The following is a 21,760-nucleotide window of genomic DNA, read 5'->3' on the forward strand; positions in this document are numbered from 1 at the left end:
GCTATGACAGACACTTGAAAAGCATGAAAATATTTGTTTGGGGATGAAACATACATACCCTCCAACTGCACTGATTTTGCTAGACAATACTAGAAGTCAGATCCTAATTTTGGATCTGACCAAAATATCAGTTGGTACCAATTCTTAATACCATCTACTGTTTCCAGTTGGAAAAATCCCTTTGTTTTGTGTAAGTTTATTGCAGGTTTCTTGTCTGTAGACAGGTTCTCAGTCCTTCTCAACCTATAGCTGCTCCCATTCAAGTGGTGCTTTGTGCCTTGCCATGTCTAGCTAAAGCACTTGGAAACGGGAGAGGAGAGCAGGTTAAAACTTAAGCTGCTTTGCAAGGAGCTCTTTAGGGGTTCCTCGCGTAGTATTTCCAACGGCAGCACTGCCACATCTGCGCAGCTTCTTCTTTTGCTCTACTGCCTTTGATCAGAAAGCAAAGGTAGAGTGGAGGTTGTCATTTTAAAACTACGACAAAAAATTTGAAGCTACAGAAGCAGCCAGCGTGTGGAAAGAGATTTATTCTAAATGGCAGCAGCTACATGGCGGGTCCTGCAGAATACGTCAAAATCTTAGCATCTGGCCGCAACTGCACCACACCTTTGAAGTGAAAGCACTATGTAAAATAAAAACATTCTCACTGTATTATCAAACGTGCTAATGAGGCCAAGAAAATTAACTGGCTGAATTGTATTTAGCTTCATCCAAACTCATCCCAAAGAAAGAAGACGTGAGCATATTGGGACAAACTTTCACTTGCCTTTGCCTTTAACTAGGCTGTTCGTATCCACAGTACCAGTGTGCAAACCATGTACGCACCAGAAACCCATGTTCAAAAGGCCGCACGTACTGGAATAATTTGTCAGGCTTACTAATCGGCTTCTCTCCCAACCTCCTCGTGATCTTAAATACTCTGCAGCATGCATTTCTCGTACCAACGAGAGGGGAATCTTACAAACTTGTGTTGGAAATTCTCTGAGGATACTTTTACAAACAGGTTTATCAAAAGATATATATATAAAAAAGCCACAGAATGGGTGCAAAAATTTGCACCTGGTGTGAGGTGTGTCGACAGTGTGGCCAAAGAAGCACGCCTCCAAAGGTATTCTTAAAAGGAACGCAGCTGTATGGAGGTGGAAGGGAAGAAATATTCTGTAGCGGAGTGGAAAAAGCCTACATTGGAGGTTGGCCATGCCAGCTGCATTTCATCGTTAAACCGGTCATTTAGCGAAGTACAGCCACAAGCACGCACGCACACACACTTATAAGGGAGCAATTTGTGGCTGACTGGTAGAATAACAAAATATTATCTGCTTTATTTTGAATAACTTCAGTCTTGCAGAAAGACAGGGAAGAAGAGCCTATGGCTCACTGGACAGAGAGCGCAGCTCAGCCGTAATCATAGAAGAGGATTTTTAGTCCTACAATTATTCTCTAGTATTCACCAGAGGAGGAATTCATCACTGCTTTGCCATATAAACTCTTCTGAACCTTTACGAGAAGTTACAACGGCATGTTGAGAGTCAAACACAGGAGCCATGCTACACCTGTGATAATTAGTTACCACTGCTCAAGGGGCTCCTGGTAACAGCATCCTTTCGGAGAACTGTCAGGGATACCACATGTATAAGCCAGTCTGATGCCTCTGCATGCATATAGCAATTTGAGTGCCACTATATTAAATTCCCCCGAGAGAGGCAGCACCAACAGATATAAAATAATTTATTGCCAAGTACGTTTCCATCTGCCCTGTGGGTTACCAATTGCACCCATGCTCTGCTCAGGGTGCCAGCCCTCAGGAAATTAGATGGCCTAAAGGCACAGAAAGTAGTTGCATTTTATCAACATGTAGGTCGTCTCTGATGAAAAGCTCTTAATCACAGACATAGTAGCACAGTACCCAACAGCGTGTCATGACTTTTACATTCTCAAGAGGTCTGGCTGCTAGGTAAGTTGCTTTTTTTTTTCTTTTTCTTAAATAATTAATATCTGTGATAATTACAGGGGACAGTCTCCTCCTAATAGATTTGTTGCAGGAGATGGCTCTTATCCCCGTAGAACACATTGCTTAGTGACTCCTGTTTCAAATCCCCAGACTCTCTCAGAGGAAAAATTATAATGCTGCCCATCAAACCACCAGATCCATCATAAAAGGAACTTTGAAAATGAGAGTCAGGTGCCTAGATAGATCTGGTGGCACATCACTATATAGGCCCCAAAAGATAAATATGAGGTATGATCCTGGCAACATTACTTATTGTACGACATAGCCAAGACATGTGGATTAGCTCCACCGAGGGTCTTAGAAAGTGAGCTTGTCAGACCCACAGAGGATAAGAATGATCATGATCTGGTACAGGCTAAACCCAACACCTCAGGCTGGCATGCCAGAAACACCAGGCAAAGACTGATCGAACACAGTTTTGGAGGCGAGTATTGCCAAGACCTGTATACTTACCACCAAGTCCAGAATGCTTGCTCAGAGGGGATGGGATAATGGAGAAAGAAAACTCAAAAAACAGCTGCCTCAAGAAATGACTTGTATTTGTAAGAAAAGCAATGAATGCCTGGCACAGAGTAAAAAAATGCTCGTATGAAGTTAAAGTGAAAGAACAGAGGCAAATGTTCTTCAAATACCAGCAGCACACATCGTTAACAGTGCAAATATAAACTACAAAATGTTAGACTAACCTAGTCAGCCAGAATACAATGTTAGCCAATGTAGGAAATGGTTGAATTCTGCCACTGATGGCCTTATGGCTAAGAATTAAAAGGACAGGCACATTAAAAAAACCCCTAAAAATCCTATGGTGTGGTTATTTTTTCTTCCCTCCCCCCTTTGCCTGGCGTGTAGGCATGGGCAACGAGGCCCGCTCGGTTATGGCTCTCTGCAGCCGGCCACTGCGACAAGGCAGGGTGGCCTGCGGTGGTTCTCGAGAGTCGCTCGTCCCTTCGGCCCCTGGTAAGCACACAGTGGAGGATGCCACTGCGTCCTCACCGGTCCATGTCGAGGCACAAGTTAACTCGACATGGGGGGTGGCTCTTTGGGAGATGCGCGTTTCAAGGACCTGCGTCCTTGGCTGCTTGAGGAAAGCTAAAATCTCTGACAGGTAGTTATGGATGGCTCTTGTGGAGGTAGCCACAATGCCCAGCTGCAGCTCCATACGGCCCATGGACTGCGACATGAGACCCATGGACTGTGCATGCTCCCTCTTGATATTTTCCAGCAGCTGCACAATCCTACTGTTGGTTTCCATCAACAGCTTCTCTCCCTCTGTTAGCTGGGGCTGCCCTCTCCAACCCCGATCCCTAGGGACAGGCTCAACACCGCAGCGCTCTTCATTCATTTCATCATTTCCCTCCTCCTCAGGAGAGTCACTTTCAAACTGAGGAGTCCTACTGAGTGACTGATCCCCGGGAGACTGTATGTCCATGGTACACTCCGGAGTCCGCGCTGGCGTTTGAAATCCCTCAAAATCCTCCCCAACGTTGCTGTGCGTTTCAGACGAGGACAACGGCCACTGCCAGCTCTCTGTGGTCCTGGCCGGCGAGTCTTCATCAGAGGCAGGCACCGAGGATTCCTGTTCTTCGGCTGGTGTGGACGGCGAGCTCCCTCGGTGACGACTGGCTTGCCCCGAGGATCCAGGAACCTCCCCATCTTGTTCCCCAGTGACATCTGGCAATCAAATAGAGGAGCAACAACCACTGTATCTGAGGCCAGGCAGATGGAGGTATCTACATGCATTGGACAACACATAGAAAGAAGCCAGTTGGGAAGCCAGAGTGTATGTGTTTGGGCAAACGGAAGGGCGGACTAAAGTTTAGTGACTGCATTGGGCACGTGGCAGTTGACGTTATTAACTGCTTTTGGTATAAATGCACACTGTCCTGTACCCATAACACACACAGCCATGCTGCATCCCAAGGCAGGAACTACCAATTCACCTCATCGTGACTGTGACAGGAAATGTCAGTGAACCTATCAAAAAGCTCACCTATGCACTGCAGTGGTGTCAGTCAGAAATCCCTGGGACGAGCTCAGGGCCAAGTGTCCAATGGAGCTTCCTGGGGTGCCAGATGTGCTCCACCACTGGCTGAGGGCAGCCCTTTTGTTGTTCTGAAGCACTGCTGGCTATCTTCGCTTTTGTCCGACGTCTCACGTCACCCCCCACCCCCCGTGTGCTCTCTCCCAAACCACTGCTGCAGCGTGACGCTGGCCATCCACAGCATTTATCCCGCGAGCAATGCCCTCCCCAACATTTGCCGGATTTTTCTTGTTCTTTTCTCCAAACAGTAGGTAACACTGTCTGAGGGCATTGCTCGCCAGGATCTCATCATCTTCTGAAAATTTAGTTTTGCCCTCCCCTGGCTACCTTTTCCCTTGCCTGAGGGCACATGGTGGAAATCTGGGTGCAAGTGCTTCCCTGGAGCAGCTTAGTGTGCAAAGAGGCACAGATGTTAACGAGGAGGATATTAGGTACGTGCTTACTCTAAATCCTCCCCTACATAAAATGTGCTCCCGAAGGCTAGAAACGGCTAAGCTTTTTGCACCCACAGCAATCAGCACTCACAGTAGAGCACGATCTGCCCAGCACCATTCTTGATGACACGAGTCAGTGGCCATAACTCTCACCCTTTCCACGCTTCAGATAAAAAAAGGAGTCCACTTTGGCTTTTTTGGGGGGGACAATTTGGTCATCAGAAATTAATCTGGGGTGGTCTGGCTAAAATGTTGCAGTACGGTAGCCCAAAGAGCCTGCATTCCTCACGCTCAGGCAAGAGATACGTGAGAGAAGCGCTGCTGTCAGTAAGACCGTGACCTGATCGGCGGCGGCTGACTGTCGCTAGCTGGCTGTGCTGCTCACCCTACGGTGGTCTGAACGCCAGATCAGTGTCATGCCTACTCTCTGGCATCCCAGTCTTGAAAAACGCTATTCCTTAAGGATCAATTTCACCTCTTTGAAATGCTTTATATGCTGCTCTTCAGACCTCACTTTGAAGCTGTAAGCTCGTATCTGGAAGGTGTTGCTGAGGTCATGTTAAATGATACTTCTGGTTGTGTTTACGAATAAGGGGTTTTTTTGTTTGAATTTTTTTTTAAATTTTACATAGTTTTAAATGAAAGCTCCTTCTGACAGACCCAAGGATCCCTCCTCCTATATATCAGACCCTGTCTACCCTAATGTGGCACTCATTATTTCTACACCCAAGTGCCTCCAATATTATACCGCTCTAAAAGGGATTCTGCGTGGCTTAATATAATTATGATCTTTTAAAATGCTAAAATAATGGATATTATCTGTGCATTTAGCATATTCACTACTTCATAGTATTCACATTCAAAGTATTCACATTCTCCCTGTGTCTGGCTGGACTGTCCAGTTGCATGTTTTATGGAAAGTGAGGATGAGATTGTATTTGTAAAAAGGTATGAGCTCCTTATGAAAATGAATTTTAGGGACAAACTGTCATGCAATCATTGGCTCTTCCACTCCATGGAGATTTGAAAGGGACTGTATATCAACCTAACTGTAATAACTGCTTCTTCCTTTGCAATTCTTCTACCCCCTTTGCCTAAAGCAGCCATAGCTGCAACGCTTCATTAATAAATCTCTCTAACAACTATACTGTAGGACCACAAAATTATTTCTCAGCATTTTCCTATTTGAATACGCATGAAAAAAAAAGAACAAAAAAACAGGGGACCTATTTTTACCACACATAGCAAACACACATTTCAGTTAAATTCTATGGAATAGGAGAAAGATAAGGGATCGTGTATATTCATTCTGGTAGAGTCAGTGGTCATACAAAATGTCTTTGTATTTCTTTTGACATGTCATCAGAAAATTGCCCATATTTGAAAACTCCATTCTCCTGACAAATGTTCTAAACAGAGCCCATGTAGCAATTGGTGAACAATAGAATCAAACTAAATTAAAAGTCAAAAACTGGAACAAAACAAAATAAAAAACCCCTCCAAACCCCACATTAATTTATGAATATTTCTGTAAATAGTATCACTGAGTTCAGTTTGTTCAGATTCAGGGGGATCATAATGCTTTTGTTATTTGTGCATGTTTACACATTTGCCAGAGGCTTGTGAAGATAAGTTTCTCTGAAAAAGCATAATAAATTTTTGCAAAGTTCCTGATTCTCTATGAAAATTTACCACTCACTATTCTCCTAATCAGTATTTTAAGTCTTTCAGAGCTGAAAGAGCAGCATCTGGCATAGGTGACCAATAACACAAATGACAAAGAGTACCAGCAAACACTCCGTAAAAACCCACGGGCAGAAAGTTAATTGTGGAAACTACTGGCAAATACTTATGAATAATGAATACATTCACAGGTTTTAGAATAGGTTTGTTAACGTGACTAGCAATGAAAAGGAGGAAAATCCATAACAAAGTGTTCAACAACTCTGGTAACTGGTTTCCAGAAGCTTTGTGAAGCATTGACATGGGGCATGGGGAAACCGAGGGTGCGTTACAGACATGGCCTTACACAAGCTTTCGTTCGCTACAGAGCAATCATGGGAAAACTGCCTGAAGGTCGACAGCTGACATCACCTTGATGAACGTGTCAGTCTCTGCCCAATAAATCCATTCCTTGATGATCAAAGGTCGCCCTAAATTCAGATTGGATCTTGGCAAGATGATTGCACCAGTGGCTAGGTTGGTGCTGTGGAAAAGGTGTGCCAGTTACAGTAGGGGCACTGGAAAACTTGGTTTGGCCAGAAACCATTCTTATCGGCCAGAGAAGAGGCTGACTGCTTTCAACAGCTGCTGACAGTAGGATTAAAGCTGGCTGAAAGAGTTACCTCAACTAACTGCCTTTATCTCATTTCCTTGGCAAAGGGGTGACTTCAAAAGAAAAAAAAAAAAAAAGAGAGAGAGGGCACTAAGACTATCAAGTCAGAACTGGCCATGGACCAAACTACGTACCAACATGGTTGATCTTACTTGGTTGCCAATTGGCTTTAAAAAGACCTCTCTCTTTTAAAACCAAGCTTTAAATACAGTGTGTACAAAGAAGCACAGCTAGCTTCCTTAGGTGTGAAGCAAAGGGAAGAGGTCAGATTGTCTTTCTAGTTGTTTCCACCTCACACACCATTCCTACATGCAGTGGTTTGCTCACAGTATTATATATATGACTTACAGGCAAAATAGGTCACTTATGTCTTTTATAGATATCTTTATAGTTATACCTAGTGATACCAGCCAACAAACTGGCAGACTCCAAAGGTGTGACTTGCTTCGTGTTCCTAAACTCATCTCCCTTGCTCTGACAAGGCACGACTCCCATTTTGATCCTTAAATGACCAAGTAAGGGAATCAGAAAGGAGCATGCATATGGGCTAAAGGAAATGTCAACATCTGGAAGCCAGTGACCCACTGCCCTTTAACTTTACTGTTTGATCACTGTGAGTACTATGCAGCTATTACCAAAAGTCACATGGGACTCACAAGCTTCTGAAGACCATTTTTTGTTTTACCTCGCTGATTCTGTTGTGTTGAAAGAAAAAAAATGAGATCTGTTATTAATGCAGTCCATGTAATATTAACTAGTGAGCCTTCATCAAAGTTCTGGCTATCTTTCTTTCTTTCCTGTTAGACAGGTCTCTGTTTCTGCAGCGAAGCCCACAGCTGGCTGCCTGTATGGGTGTTTGCACTGGGCCGAGACAGAGCTTGGTCTGATGTGGTAGATCAGCAATTGCTCCTGGTGGCCACAGGAGAACTGCTCCATCTTTTGTGCCTGCAGGGGTGATCTGTGGTTTGCACGAACATGGTGATTAGAAGCCAGGATTATTCCAGCCTTTAGGTTCATGAATATGTCCATCATTTTTGGAGCACTGCTATACCATGCAGTCTCTTTGGACCACAACATTCAACTGGTGAGAGTCCTTTAAGTTTGTTATTATACATATTTAGGATTGTAGCAATTATTGGGTTGAGATACACAGAGAACTGAACAGTCGATTCAGCTGTAGGGATAGAGGACCGAGACAGAGGCCAAGAACACAGCAGGGCTTTGGATATAGACAAACTTAAGAGACATCAGAGGTATTTCTTTAACTTTTGTTCACTGAAGAACATTTGAGATTTATGCCTGTGTTGTGCCTTACCTGCCACTTGGACTGGCAGCTGATCCCTCCCCTGAGATGTGCTGCTCTTTAAGAATCCCTCCTTTTGAAATCCCACCATTTCTGTTTCACCTCTGCTACTGGATCGTTGCCTTTTCCATTATCTTTCCTTTTCAGATTCCCCACCAGTGGAGCTGGACGTGAGGGGTGGGGTACCGTCTAGTAGGTGGAGATGTTTCTTGGCCACAACAAGTGGGCCAGGAGCTCAACAACAGCAGTAACACAGTTGGGGAGCTTCCTGGGACCTGCCTCTGCTGCTCTGGACCTGGGCCTCTGCCTGTATCTGCATCATGCCTCCTGGGGTGGGTGCATTTTTCAAACTGCTTAGGTACCAAGGTGATAGATGCCTTGTAAATACCTAAGATAGATACAGACAGAAACTGTACCAGGCGCAATCAGTTATGCAAAACTTCATACAATGCCAATTGCACCTATATGCTGTAGCATCACCCACCTTTTCTAGCATCTGCAGTCAACCACAGTCAAATATTTCGCACATGTATTTTTCCTTTTGAAAAGTGATGGGAACACAGGACATTCATTCTTCCTTGATGTCAACGGGTCTAGGCACATAGCCCTTAATGTCAGGTACTGCATATGCACATATTTTGTTCCATCGCCTTCCCTAAATATGAGTTTGCAAGTTTAGTTTAATTTCTTTCATTAGCCGATAAAATTTGTTTCCTTGTCAATAATCTGCCAAAATCAGTTACATAAGCAGTACTAAAACTAAAGGGGTAGTCTTTAGGTGTGCTGATTAAAAATTAATAGACATTAGTTCAAACTACATAAAAATATGGCTGTGGTGTTGCTTTTATCTTATGGATTCATTTTAAAAATTTATTTTATTTTCAACTATAAGTAGCTTGTTTTTTGCATAAAGACCAGCTAAAACAAGTGCGAGTTGGTTATGCACATAATTATAAGTTTGCATATCTGAAAAAAAAAAATCCAAAACAAGTAGGTGCACTTATTTACATTGCATTCCTTTTACAATTTTTGTCACTTCCCATATATACTCAAAAGACCTTGCCCTGCTTAGTTTGTAAAAGAATAGCTGGGAAGTAATTTTATAAATACTTCAGGGTGAATGTCTGTGGGTGGGGGGAACTATGTAAAGGACAATTTGGGCAAACTACCTATGGGAACCTAGAGAATGCTTTCAAAGCAGCAGATGAATAAAATTCTAGAACAGTTTCCGATCTTAATGGGGTGGTAGCAGAAAGATGAGAACCTACTGATTTCAAAAGAAAGCTTGATCAGACTATAGAATTTCGTATGATAACAGTGCTTGTCATAGAAACAATTGTACTCGATGAATAAGATCTCTAGTGCCTCTGGGGAAAAACAGGTGACTCCTATTCGCAGATGGTTAAAAATGGATCTCTGTTACATTACCTATGCCCACTGAAAACCAATGTCTTCCTTTTTAGCTACTCAAATAGGAATAGATGTACAGAAATTCATCAAAGACCAAAAGTAGGTAAAGTATACCTAGGCCTTCAACATACTGCTAAGCATTTAAAGACTAACCTTATCTAAAGCAGAGTAAGAACATTAAGATTTAAATCCAAATTTGTTGTTTATGATCATATTTAGAGGAAAGAAACAAGTTCAGCCTACAGTTATGTCATGTAAATGTATAGTTAAAAAATATACAGAAATGGAATGATATGCGTTTTCATCTAGACAATTAGGCTAATCCTCATAAATCTGCCACCACAAGCACATTTTAATCTGGAATTAATTTGTTTCAGCCCCACCTCAAATGAACAATTTACAGGATTGTGCTTAAATCACAATGCCAAAATCACATATTTACCATACTGCAAACAATAGGCAGAGAATATTATTTTAGTAGTTAGCATAATGAAGAAATAACAAAAGTGCTTTGCAATATAGTCAAAAACATAAGCCATTTGAAACACTTTCTTTCTACGAAAAATGAGTAAAAATACTTGTATGTTCTCTGGGATACTGTAAATGCTATAAAGTACACTAAAATCCAAAAAATGGAAAATTATGTAAAATAAACCAGTAAAACACAAAAACTGTTTAGTGACTAAAACTAACCATTTAACATTGAGTATCTATAAATACCATTACAAGACTTATAAAAATGATTTGTATGTATTCACAATAAAGAACTATCAAAACTTTCTTGAAAGAAGGTCTTATTTGTGTTTCTAGGGCTGAAAATGTCTTCACATTAGTACATATAAGTCACATTTACACGTTATAATCACACCATCGAAAGTAATTTTAAGGAATGCAGAAAACTGGTATGTTCAAATTCTTTCTACAGATACAATTTTCAAGTACCAGCTCTTTAACAGTATGTTCAATTAATGAAATAATTACACAGGCATTTAAAATGCACCTGCAATCTTGAAGCCTTACAATTCAGCCTACCTTGAAAGAGGAATGGTCATTGTCTAACAGTGGTTTCTGTTTAAGAACAAAAACAAAGCAGAGAATATAGTCAATACCCACTCCTACCCTGCAAGCCAGGTGGAATTTAAATGGCAATTTGATGTTCTGTTTAAGAGACAGCATTTGAAAATTTGGCCTAGTCACAGAAGAAAGACAATCAACCAAAAGAAACCAAAAAGAAAAGTGGAGGACCTAAGACACTTGCAGCCTTCTCAGTTCTTACACTTACTCTCACACTTCCACACCGAGGGGAAAAACCAAACAAACTATGATGAATTATCTAAAAACATTTATTTTTAATTATATTAGAAATTAATTAACATGAGTATATGAACATTTGAAGAAAAAAAAAGAGAAATAGCAGCAAAGGGAGTTTTGAGATGAGGGAGATAAGTCCTTCATCTCCCTGGCTCCTGAAAAAGAGAGAGAACACATTAAAAGTGTTGAAAAAGCTTTCCACTGCCCTAACTGTACCATGTTGGGAAAGACATGCAATTTTTACTGTTCCTCAAGCACTCATGATTTTGAATATGTGGTTAGATATTCAATTAATAATATCTGAGTATAGCAAGCGACACTCACATATGCCAATGTATTTTAATTCGTCTGTTTCCAAATGCTACAGAAACCACGTTTCCTTTAACACTTACAATTCCTTTTCCAACTTCTTTCATACCATTGTCTTGTTTGGCTGATTCAGAAAGGTTTTGAAACCTTTTCAATTACTGTCCTGTAGTAAAGAAAAACAAGTATCACGAAAGGGCACTACATACTCAAGAATAAGCTGATAAATTCAAAATCATACTAGCATAAATGAGGAGAACACCCACACAGAGACTCAACTGACCTCTGCTCAGGATTCCCAGTGTTTTCAAAGTGTTAGTTAGAGCTGCCCACCTCACACAACATAAATCCTGGTTTGAAGAACTGTTCAGTAGTGAGTTACCTGTTAATTTAAGATTCAGTTCCAAAAGCTGCTAATCAGCACATCGCCAGCTAGGCGCCGATTTTTTTTTAGCGGAAAACATAGGGTTAGCATTGTTCTCCTTGAAACGTAGTTTTTCAATACTTTTCTCTTACCAAGTGTTTTCAAAGCACATAAGTCATAGGCATGGTCCTAATCCTATACCTTCTTACACTGTTCTTGACTCCCCACAAGTTAAGACTACAAGTCATAAAACCTGTAACCTTGCTACATCAACAAAAACTGGGGCCCATATTTTTTCACACACAGACTTCACAAATTCCACCCAAAGTCACTGCTTTACGCTTGTGAAAAATGACAACCTGATGACAACTTTTATCTTTTTACTGTATTGCTTTAAATATGTAATGCAAATCGATTACTTACAAGGATACCCTTCAAGAATTCTTCATTAAGCCTGATGTCTTTTGCTCTCATCTTCTAAAATACTGTGCCTGGCGAAGATCAGAAAACCTTCTTTCTACATAGAAGCGCTGCAGATGCTGGAAACTATCAAAGGAGTCGACGGTGTGAGTGCTGTAAAAGTTGCTTTGATGGTATTTCCATTGTTTCCTGCAGACAAATCTCCATCATCAATTCCACCACAGTGAAATAAAGAAATGATTTTTGAACCCAGACCTTTGTGAGTGGTTTCTTCAAACATAACATAACACTGTAAGCTAATCTGCTATTTGGCATTCATTTATATATATTTGCTCCGCAATTTCATTGTTTCAGATGCCATTAGAATGTGCCACCTTTGAAACAATGGACAACAGGAATGGGATGAAGTGTGAATGCTTATTGCAGACAGAGCTAATAATATTTCTTTTGAATGCCATCAACTGATATTTTTCTATTCAAATGCCGCTAAGACTTGATGCCAGGTTACAATATTCTGTGTTGATGATATCACAGTTATTCTGTATCTGAGAGGTGGTATTAACATCTAAACTGTTCAAAGGAGGAAAATCCTATATTTGTATTTGGTACTGTAGCCCACATCAAAACCCAAAGATCAGTATCAACACATACAGAGGGATTACTTTATATTGATTACCATATCAAATCTAAGAACAAACCAACCGCCACCCCTAGCTCACAACTGACACTTGTGTGACACGGTCAAAGTAATATTTATTAATGCAGAAGAATTATTTATCTTGTCATTCCCATTTCACTATGAAAATTTAGCCTGCTTTATTCTTAATTTTGTACTTTCTCTCAGAGGATTTTTGCATCAGGTTTTTAAAATTAAACACTGTCCACTTTAGCCTTCACTGAAAATCCCAAATTACTCACTAAATCAAACCCATTTCCTAGCAGTAAAAAAAGCTTAGGAGCATGAAACTTTAAAATCATGTATCTAGACATTTACAGATCTTAGGTTATGCATGTGTTCCTTAAGTATCATATAATTTTAAAATTCTCCATCCACAAGAAGCTATCGATAAACAAATCAAAACAAAAACTGAACTGAAAACCTTTTAAAAACAAGGTTTTCACGAGACACATAAACTTTTCATGAACAGTTAAATTTGTTATTTTAAAATATTAACTTTGAAACTCTAATGATACCTATTTTCTCTAGTGATGATGAGAATTATGACCAAAATTGTTTCTTTTAATGTTTTATTTTTAGAGTATTTGCAAATCTTCATTTCAATTTGCTACATGAATATTCTGGTTATTCTTCAGTATTAATGGGCTAACTACACATTACCTAGAAGTATAGTTTAAGTACTGCCTCCAAAAATTGCTGCTACAACTGTCAGTTTACCTGTTGCCATAACTTACTCATTCAACAATTCTTGGAAACCTACAAGTCACAAAAGAAAAAAGAACGCCTCTCCCCCCTCCCCAATATCCCACAAAACCCAGAAAGTAGTTTCATTGTTGAAAACACATCCCCTCCAAACATATGTTTTGAAGTTGGATGCTACGTCTCTGACTCAGGCAACTACTGTAAGCAGAACGTCAGTGGCACAGATGAAGTACAGTTTATGTTTTAGTAATTTGTGCTATGTAACTGCAGTAGAATGATAATACTGCCTATGCCATACTGCCGTGAACCCAAAGATTTTATTACCTATCTCTTTAGACACAAACATCATATCTTCTACCTTGAATATAAAAAATACAGCCTATGTTCTTCCCTTCTCCTATCCTCCCAATGAACCAGAACCCCTCTCAAAAGACAACCAACAAAACCAGTTAAACAGAACCATGAAAGCCATTATTTTCATCTTAATGCCTCCCTCACTTATGACCCAGAAAACTGAATTTTTGCTTGACAGAAGACTCTACAATAACATCGTAAAGATTTTTTTATATGCTGCCAAAACATATTTTTCAGAAAAATACCAGTGGTAGTGGGGTTTATTCTATCATATTTCCTGAATGGAGAATGGAAAATATCACTAGCTGGAATATCTGTTAGTGACCTGAAAGGAGGTCAGGAAAGAGCAGAACAGTAAAGAGTGGAAAATAACCCAATTTTGTCCTATTTAACATTAAAAAGCAAAAGCTTCTCTGTTGAGAGAGGACACTGCCTACAGCCTAGCTTTCCTTTCCGTGACACTGAACTTTGTCGAAGAGCAGGATGCAGATTGTTTTACCACCTAACACCCAGGGGCTCAGGGAGGTTTGAGACTCTTCCTTGGGCTAGACGCCATGAAAACGTGTAAATGACAATCCCTGCTCAGGAGAGCTTACAATCTAAGAAAGCAAAATGACATACAGGAGTATGGAAAAATACAGCTAAACACAAACAAACTTTGTATACATATATACATTTACATTTATAAAAGCTATTAAAATAGCACCACTGTTTCTACCTGCCCCTCTGCCTAGCCATCATTACTTAGAGGATTGCTTAACAGGGATCATAGGGGAAGTGGGTCTTTAGGAGAGATTTCAAGGAGAAGGTAGTGGCCTTATGAATCAGTTCAGGGAGGGCACTCCATGCATACGGGACAGCGTGGAAGATGTTATATTGAAAACTTAAAATTGTGCAGAGCAGCATTTCTCCAGGTCAAAAGTTCAAGTGTTGTGTGCAAGATCCCTGTTTCCTGAGACAGAGACAGTGTGGTTATGGGAGTCACATTTGGCCATTAAAAAGACAAGTGAAATCACTAACGTAGGACTACACTGAGGATATGTTACTGGCCATATGTTCTCTGTGGCCACCAGTTAGCACAGTAACTGTGAGGAGATGATATGGAAGGGTTTGGAAAAGAGTTGGATACAAAGAAGGAAAAAAAGGCAAGATGAAGGAAAGGAGACAAAAGGAAGAAATGTGGGGAATATTTTCAAATGTAGTCTTCTGTTGGAGTTCTTAGTGTGTTTGCAATTTATTAACTAAATAACTAAAAAACATATACAATAATCAATGTACATTTGACACCATAAAATAAACTGGACCATATGCCAACATTTACGTTATGTTATTATCCTTCACTATGGAAAGGTGAAAACAGGTTAAACAAGAGACAAAATGCTTCCCCTTACCCTTCTTCTTCCGTACTGAAGCTTGGAAATAGAAAGGGAATGAACTGTGAATCAATTCTGAAGGTAATTTTTATATGCTAAATCCTTGTCTGTCATTTTGAGCACAAACATTTTTCTTCCACCTAAGAAGTTAGTCTCTCCCTGCCAGCCTCTACTATGCATGTATCTATCAAACCACAGCAGATAAACAGCTTGGCAAAAGCACAGTTTATCAGGGTTTATACCCTAACTATAAGAAATTGCTCCCCTGCAGATATTAGGGATACATGTACAAATTTTTTTTTTTTTTTCTGAATTCTTTTTTAAAAACAGTAATTGGGGCAATTTGTTGATACCAGGGCTTTCAAATTATGATAATGGGCATTTTTCAAATCTTTGTAGATTGAAGTGGAAAGGAATCATTAGCACATGTTATCTGCCATATTTTGGATTAACTCGTCTGAAAGAGAACAACTGAGATGGTCTGCCCAATATTATAGAGAACAGAGTAGCTACAAACATGTCAATAAAACTGTAAGTAGAGTTCAGAGCCAGGCAACGGAAGTGACCGTAAAGACTGGAAGATGTATAAATTATTTTTTTAAAAAAATGATGTTGTTTATCTTAGGAGAAACTACAAAATTACGAATTAGGAGAAATTATGAAAATACATACTCTAAGGGAAAACAAATGGGGATTTTCTATTTATCTTTTTCTTCTATTACATAACAAGGGACATTCAATAAAATTAAAGGCATCACATTAAAAACCAATAAAAAGGAAATACATTTGTACACAGCACATAATTAGCCTCTGGAATTCTTTGCCACAAGACATTATTGAGACCATGAGTTTCTTCAGTTCAGCAAAAAGATTACACATATATATTGATGAGAACATCCACAGTGTTCATCTATATATAATTCCTATTTAGTTTGCACATATATGTTATGAAACAAATGCTTATTCATTAGATAGTTTAATGGATATAAAAATGTGGGTGTTCTCATAGTTCATACAGATGTCCAATATATACACATATACATATAAAGATATGTAAATTATATATAAATACACACATACAATCTGTGTTTTATGTCAGAAGACAACTTTTAACTGATGATAGCAAGAACATGTTCTCTTTGGAAGCTTATTCAGCTGTTGTGCAATTTAAGAATTCTTGTTCCTTCTGATAACAGCCCTTTTACAGGACAAATATTAAAATAAGTAGACCTCAGATGTACTTTATAACAGAAGTCATATTTTTTGCTAGGGTGGCAAATGTTCAGAGTATCATGCAACTGGTATTTACAGTCTTGTTTAGGAAGGAGACAAATTTCTGCCATGCTCTAGTATTACTACAGCTTTATTAGGGGACATACACTTCTGGAACAGGATTCAGGACTATTCTTCAGAATAGTAAAGTCTTGTCACTGTAATATTTGGCCAATCTGGATAAACATATGGATGGGAAACATCCTTAAAGATTGAAGTATGTCCCATGGCTGCTAGTGACAAGAGTTGCAGTGGTTTCTGCCAGCCGATGAGAACAAATAGCAGATCAAGTACTACAACCTGAACAGGGGGGTGAGAAAGCTAAAATATGAAGGTCTTCACTGCAGAGGTGATGTTACTATTAATAAGCTATTTTACCCTAGAAAAGAGTGCTGCTTCTCTCTGCTTTAAGAACAGTATCTGCTACGTAATATTGAAAAGTAAGAGAAGTAGAAGAATATCCTTAGCTTGAAAGTGATTTGCAGAAGGGGATAATGAAGGGGGAAAAACGGTGCCTAAGTATTTCTGTCCCCTTGGGAAAGTTTGTTGATAAGCCAGTAAAGTTTTATAACCTCTTAGCACTCCATGAAAGGAAAACAAATCAAAACACTCCGACCCAAAAGTGGCTCCAGAAATAATGTTTTACATTTTAATCCTGGAAGAAAAATTATGGAGCATTCACAAACTGTTGAAACCTTTAGTCAAGCTCCTAAACTTCCTGGCACAGAAAAATCTAATTTTCTGAGATCAGACTGTTTTATTTTGGTCTTCATTTGGTTGTTATACCATAGAGAAGACAGTAACCACTTCAGCACCCATTTGTTGGTAAGAAATCCCACTGAAGCTATAATACTTGACTCACTAAAGGATGGATGGAGTCCATCTGCCCCAGAAAACATTGACTTCCAGGGGAAAAAAAAAAAAAAAAAAAGGGGGACAAAAGGTTTTGTCATGCCAGTTGGCCTTCATATGAGGCCATGCCAGAAAAAAAAAAAAGAAGATTATAAAATGTAAGTATTTAAATCAACGTAGGGTTACATGGACAAATGGTTTGTATGATAGACTCTATTACTCTGCAATGGGGGTCATGGTTTGTTTTTACACCCAATTATCACTTGCTAAACATAGTTTTAGTGTAATAGCCATATACAAATAAGCACCGGGCTTTTCTCTTGGAATATATAGTCCATTCATAACATATTTATTAGTCTAACTGCAGACATTCTACTTCTTAATGACCTAACAGAGTAAAATCAGGAAGAAAAGAACTATTCTCTTCCTCACTTCTAGAAAATAAATCAAAATTCCCAAAGAATTATACGTATCTAGAATAGAGACGATCAAGCAAAGGAATCTACAATCACATTTCTTAAAATTAGCAAATAAAAGACTGAATGCTCAATACTTTTTTATTACCAATAGTGAGAAGAATTAAGTTTATATCATGCACAGAAGTCAAAGTGATATCATAATATGCACTTTTTCAGATCAGAATCTAATGAAAACAAGTTGAAGTTGAAGCTGCTTTAACACTGTCAGCTTTTTAACAACAGCTTCTGGCAGCTTACCTTTATCCACTAATGAGAGGCCACAGAAATTTAAAATAAAACAATATTAGATGAACTGAAAATGTAGAAAGCAAAGCTAACAAAATATAATACGGCATTACTTTTTAGTAGATGTGCCAAACTTTGATGATGCATAAAATGTATCAACATTCTCTTGCGTAGCAGTAAAGACACAAGTTTAAACAAAAATTATTCATGCAAATCATGCATATTTGAACTCTCCAAAGATGCAGCATTCTTAAAACCTCTTCTGTTCTATATACTGTATACAGTGCAGTTCCTTTTAGTCAATTTAACTTATATATACGTATATATATATTTTTTTTTTTTTACATTTCTATTACGCCAGCATGCTTGTCAAAAAACACTTTCTTACCTAGCTCTTCAAGCTCTGAGGTCATTGACTTAGACCGCAAGGTCAGTGCAGTGGTTGGAGCTCGCTTAGGAGGTGGTGGGGCTTTGCATTAAACAGAAGGATATACAGTGTAAGTAAATACACAACTCTAAAACACTATATTCACATACACAATTTTGTATTTATTTAAAAGAATACGCTAGATTAAACAAGGTAATAATAAAGACATAAATGTGGAAGAAAAAACCCTGAGATGCTCTTCATGTACTGAATTTCTATACTGTTTCTACTTTTAGCGTAGATTGTTTGACATATCAGCAAGCTTTTATGTAACAAGATACATAGAAACATTTAAAGCTAAATAACTGTGCACTTCTATTTTTCAGTAGGAAAAAGACTTTCTAGAGAAAGTGCCTCACAGCAGTTGTGCCCCTCCTTCTAAGAAATGTACATAGCTAAAAATCTCCTGGAGACCAGCCAATCTCTGCCAGATTAATTTCATCTTTGAAGAAACTGTTAGATCTGAGAAATACAAGAAAGAAGATTCAACTTTATCTTAATAGTTATGGTGAGAGTAGGGAAAACAGGTGATCCTCAGAATAAATAAGATCTTAAAATATCAAGGCAATCATCTAGCACAGAAACTAAAATCTAGCATGTGTTTTAGTATCCTGATAACAAATGTTTCTGGTGGTCAGAAAGGAACATAACATCAGAAAAGATTATGCCAGTGTTGGTAGGAAAGTTGGAGATTTCCAGTAAACAGAAAGGGCTCTAGGACACCAGGAAAAATTAAGGATTCTTAAGTGTTTTGGTCAATACTATACATCAGGCTACACCATTTTGAGAAGAGGTAGCAAAGCAGTTTGATGGCAAGAAAGAGTGATGGAGGAAAGAAGTAGACAACGTTCTTCCTGTATCACCTATAGCCACTATGTCAGTGTCATCCTTTCCCTGTTAAGCTCCATCATCTTCTTACAGAGGCTCGAATGACAGTATGTCACGAGAAAGTAAAAATATAGCTCAGGTTCAGTGCCAGATATGAGGCTGTGTAAGTACTGCACATATCAACTCCAGTCTGAGGTCTGCCCTTGCCCAACAAGAGAAGTGACAACAAATCTGTGAGGGAAACTGCACAAAAGACTGGATTGTTAAATGAGGCTGGCTGTCTAACACTGGCTTCCCCATAAAGGAGACTGATGGCAAGAAAATCCTTCCACACAAATCCCAAGGTACAATGGCAACCATCAGGTAACAAGAAAGGCTACCAACTTGCATCAAAAAAGGACAAAATGTAAAAGTTAAATTTTTTGGCAAATGACACATTATCAATAGAAGGCTCTGGAATGACGACAAAGACCTGGCTTTGTTTTTGTAGAAGCAACTTCCCTGTGGGTGGTATACAACAGCACTTTTATTTAAGGCCAATATGACACATCTCAAAAGACAGAGGTGAAAGGTTTGTTTAAAATGTGTGAATAGTAGTTCTATCAAGCTAAAAATAATGCAGGACCATGTTTGGACATGATTTACTGTAATATAGCCCTTTTTCCCCCCAAGGTGCCACTTTTTTTTTTTTTTCCCCCCTAAAAAATGAGCAGTAGATGTCAAGAACACTCCCAGTGTACACAGGAAGTTTTACTCATGGACAAAGAGGGAGCTCTCGGGTGCCAGCTTCTCGCTCGCTCTTGTCTTGAAGAGCCAGGTGGCTGTGAGTGACAGTTCAAGAAACTGGTGGGAGGAACAGGAATTTTCAAAAATGTGTTACTGCTGTATTGAACACTAGTTAGCAGCAGCAATCTTTTCTGCTTAATGATAATTATGAGGGCCTAATGACTTCCCAGAGTAGCTGTTACCTGAGCAAACTCAGGGTTATCTAAGGTGAAGGAAATAGTGCAAAATCCTCTTACTTTGTGAAGTCTTGGTGGTGTTTTTTTGGGTCGATGGGTGGGAAGCACTGAAATTCTTAAGGTAGTAGCCCAATCTTATGATATAGGTTAACCCATAATCTCCATTAAAATTGATATTAAAAAACCCCAACCCTAGGCTGGAAAAAAAAAACTTGTCCTGTTCATACCTGGACAATTCTTTCCCAAAGTATTTGTGGCACATGATGCTACACTAGCCTTCCTTGGAGTAGCTGCTTTCTTGCTAGCAGCCATGTGGCAAAAAAAAAGCTGCTGTGCATGTTTTCTACTTATGGGAGAAGGAGGGATTTTGCTTGGCTGGAACAACTCCTCTACTCTGAATTCATCTAGAGGAATCTTCCCATTAAAATGTACTTTTTTTCTACCAGAACTTCAGTCTAAACATATTGCTTACTTTTCTTCTTCTTACAGAGGTCCTTTCTAAAATACGTGTTTTGCAAAATCATAAGTTCTCAATGATTTCAAGAGAAGTCAAACTAACATCATCTCAAGTACACTTAGAATTAATCAATAAAAGATAATCTGTTCTGTGCACTTTTTCTCTCTCACTACTGCAAGAAATTTTACTACAGGATCTTCAAACATATAAATCTATAAAGATTCATAAAGATGAAATTTCATGGCAAGCATAACAAGAGATATTACCCTTTTTTGTCACATATTAATGCATAAGTCAACAGAATTAAATTACTCCACATTAAATAAGAGTATTGCAAATTTTAAAAGTGAAGTCTATAAAACAGAATTTATAAAACAGTAATTTCGCATCTTTACTCTGTTTTCTGTGGAGCAAGACCAAAAGGATTCCATTAGGAAAAAAGAAAAATGTACCTTTCTTTCTAGCTGTGTCATCTGGATCAAGATTCCTGGTTACTGTGACAACCTTAAGAACTAGGTGATTGCCCCCTTGTCGAATCATGTTCACCACCTGCCTGTGGCCAACTTTCACTACATTCTCATTATTAACCTGCAAAGAAAGAAAATAGTCTTTTAGATCAAAACGCAGAAAACTGTTCTTTCAGTTTTAAAAACAGGAAGTGGAAAGAACAGGAAGACACAGAATTTCCAATTACTGTCTTTTAATAAAAATATGTATTTAAGAAACAGCGTATAGCTGACATGACAACAGGAAAACAAAGCTAGCTCTTCATGAAATATGCAACTAATTTCCTTATAATTACCAGTTTAAAAAAAGTTAATGAGTTCAACCAAATCTTTCCCTTCAAATACTTTATTTCCAACAATTAGTGTGCTACAACTCTGCATTTCATACACTAAAAGTATTTTCTTAAATGATAGTCATTTTTCATGGCTGTATTACCCACAGATGTTTATACGCATTTTATGCTCTCTAACATAACCAATGAGATATTAAGAAGCTTTTCTTTTCAGATCATCCAGGATCAAAGATTTTCACTCCTGAAGTAAACTCTCATGTTCAAGAGACATTCTTTTATTATATGCACTCTCCTCATTTCCCAGCATTTTCCTTCTGCAAGTTTCTGAAAGGATCTAATTTCCTGGAAGCAAAGGCAACAGGGCTATGGCAGTCTAAGAGTCTTCATGGAAAAACATGAGTTAACTATATGAAACC

The 21,760-nt window shown here is 38.9% G+C and overlaps 1 protein-coding gene across 1 annotated transcript in view; it reads right to left on the reverse strand.

The window, feature by feature from the left end:
• The window catches only part of SHANK2 (SH3 and multiple ankyrin repeat domains 2), a gene marked incomplete at both ends in the record, with an annotated part of 28,430 nt that extends 7,297 nt beyond the window's left edge, over positions 1–21,133 (reverse strand). Inside the window, 4 exons of the mRNA XM_009708285.1 lie at positions 15,062–15,082; positions 17,884–17,892; positions 18,260–18,340; positions 20,998–21,133. Coding sequence (XP_009706587.1) covers positions 15,062–15,082; positions 17,884–17,892; positions 18,260–18,340; positions 20,998–21,133 — 247 coding nt within the window. The remainder of the gene's footprint in view (positions 1–15,061; positions 15,083–17,883; positions 17,893–18,259; positions 18,341–20,997) is intronic.
• Positions 21,134–21,760: the final 627 nt, after the last annotated feature.

This window comes from Cariama cristata, unplaced genomic scaffold, assembly GCF_000690535.1.
Source record: "Cariama cristata isolate BGI_N322 unplaced genomic scaffold, ASM69053v1 scaffold7439, whole genome shotgun sequence".
Classification (NCBI taxonomy): domain Eukaryota; kingdom Metazoa; phylum Chordata; class Aves; order Cariamiformes; family Cariamidae; genus Cariama; species Cariama cristata.